At 47.4% G+C, this 1,918-nt stretch overlaps 1 protein-coding gene across 1 annotated transcript; it reads left to right on the forward strand.

Moving 5' to 3' along the window:
• The first annotated feature begins 640 nt into the window (after window positions 1–640).
• LOC127025965 (olfactory receptor 1020-like) lies at window positions 641–1,621 on the forward strand. Its single transcript, XM_050911107.1, has one exon. The coding sequence runs from the start codon at window positions 641–643 to the stop codon at window positions 1,619–1,621; it is 981 nt and encodes a 326-aa protein (XP_050767064.1).
• Window positions 1,622–1,918: the final 297 nt, after the last annotated feature.

The raw sequence follows: 1,918 nt of genomic DNA on the forward strand, positions 1-1,918 counted from the left end.
TTGTAAGTCTCCTGTCTAACAGACCCTTTGCAGTGCCTTCAACAACAAAGCTAGTAACTCCTGGCCACTCTTGGTCAGTGGAAAGAGATGGACTGTCCAGGGACAGAATTGTCTCATCAGAAAGCAAATGTTTCAGGGAGTTGAGACCACTAATCCTGTTCAGTGTCCATTCTTCCTCAGGGTGAAGAAACAATCTATGGCATAGTGCATTCCCCTAAAGGCTTTTTTGCATGACGGGGCTTTTCTCTCTGGCCCATCTTTCCGTTGCTTGAAAGTAGGACTTGGCTAATGCCTATGCCAGCTACTACTGGGAATACCTTCATGTGTCATAATCTAGTGTGAGCAAATGAACATTCTCTTTCATTCCACAGAAATAGGCACCTCAATGCGGCAACTGTCTCTCTAATCAGAGGAGGTTCTAAGAAGAGCAGTTTGGCCCTCTCGAAGAACCTGTTCCTGCCCTTTCACTAAGAATAGTGCTCCTAAACTAAGTGTGAATTCAGTCAAATGAGGGAAAACCTCCATGTTGTTTCTGGCAGGGATTTCTTCCCAACTCCTTTTTACAACAAACACAGAAGCACATGCCCTTCCTCAGCTTCCCTTCCTGCCAAGCGGGAAAAAGAAGGTCCTACAGCACTTCATGGAGAAAGAGGAATGGGACAACCGGACATCACCAGTGGAGTTCCTCCTGCTGGGACTGAGTAATGTCCCCAAGCTTCAGATGCCTCTCTTTCTCCTCTCTCTCATGATCTACATGGTGACCGTGTTTGGCAACATCCTCATTGTTGTGCTGGTGGTGGCAGATCGGCATCTTCACACTCCCATGTACGTCTTCCTGGGGAATTTCTCCAGTGTGGAAATCTGCTATACCTCCACTATCCTGCCCAGGCTGCTGGCCAACTTCCTAACCAGGGACAGAAGCATTTCTGCTCAAGGCTGCATGACACAGTTCTTTTTCTTTGGCTGTTTTGCAGGTACTGAGTGTTATCTTCTGGCCACCATGTCCTATGATCGGTACTTGGCCATATGTCAACCCCTGCTCTATGCAAGCTTCATGAACTGGAAGGTCTGCCTCCAGCTGGCGGCTGGGTCCTGGCTAGCAGGATTACTAATGTCTACCATAGTCACTGGACAATTTTCCAAGTTACAGTTCTGTGGTCCCAATGCAATTGATCACTTCTTCTGTGATTTTGCCCCATTGCTAGAGCTTGCCTGCAGTGACACCACGGTGCTTAGACTGGTTACTTTCATCATCTGCTTCCTGGATGTAGTCTTCCCATTTGTATTCACATTGCTATCCTATATCTGCATCATAGCTGTGATCCTGAGGATCCCAACCACCATGGGTAGGCAGAAGGCCTTCTCCACCTGCTCCTGTCACCTCATTGTGGTCACTGTTTTCTATGGTACCCTCATCGTTGTCTATATGATACCCAGGACAGCCTCACTGAGGCAGCTCAATAAAGCGCTCTCCTTTTTCTACACCATCCTCACACCCATGGTCAATCCACTCCTCTACAGCCTGCGGAACAGGGAGGTCAAGGGCGCTCTAGGAAATGCACTCAGAAAAAACTGTGGTCTGCATCGAGCGCTCATACTAGTTGAGATCCACCAGGAATAAACAGGTTGTGGATCTCTTTTGATCAAGTGTGGACCACTCGTAAGCGCATATTTTGTGTACCAGCTGTATCTTTAGAAGTGCAGAATCTTGGGACTGTTTGTGGAGTGAGAAGGGGGAGAAGGGAATCTGTGTCTTAAAGAAATACAGGACTGGTGTTGAAAAGTGTAAAAACGTTCCCTGGCTTTCTTCCTTCTTTAGCGTCAACACAATTGTGATCCTGTAAGTGGGAGCTGTTGAAATGCCACACCTGCCCAAGAGTGGGAGAAAACTTACTCTGAACATGCTGTTCTCTCTTCC

The sequence above is a fragment of the Gymnogyps californianus genome, chromosome 26, assembly GCF_018139145.2.
Source record: "Gymnogyps californianus isolate 813 chromosome 26, ASM1813914v2, whole genome shotgun sequence".
NCBI lineage: Eukaryota > Metazoa > Chordata > Aves > Accipitriformes > Cathartidae > Gymnogyps > Gymnogyps californianus.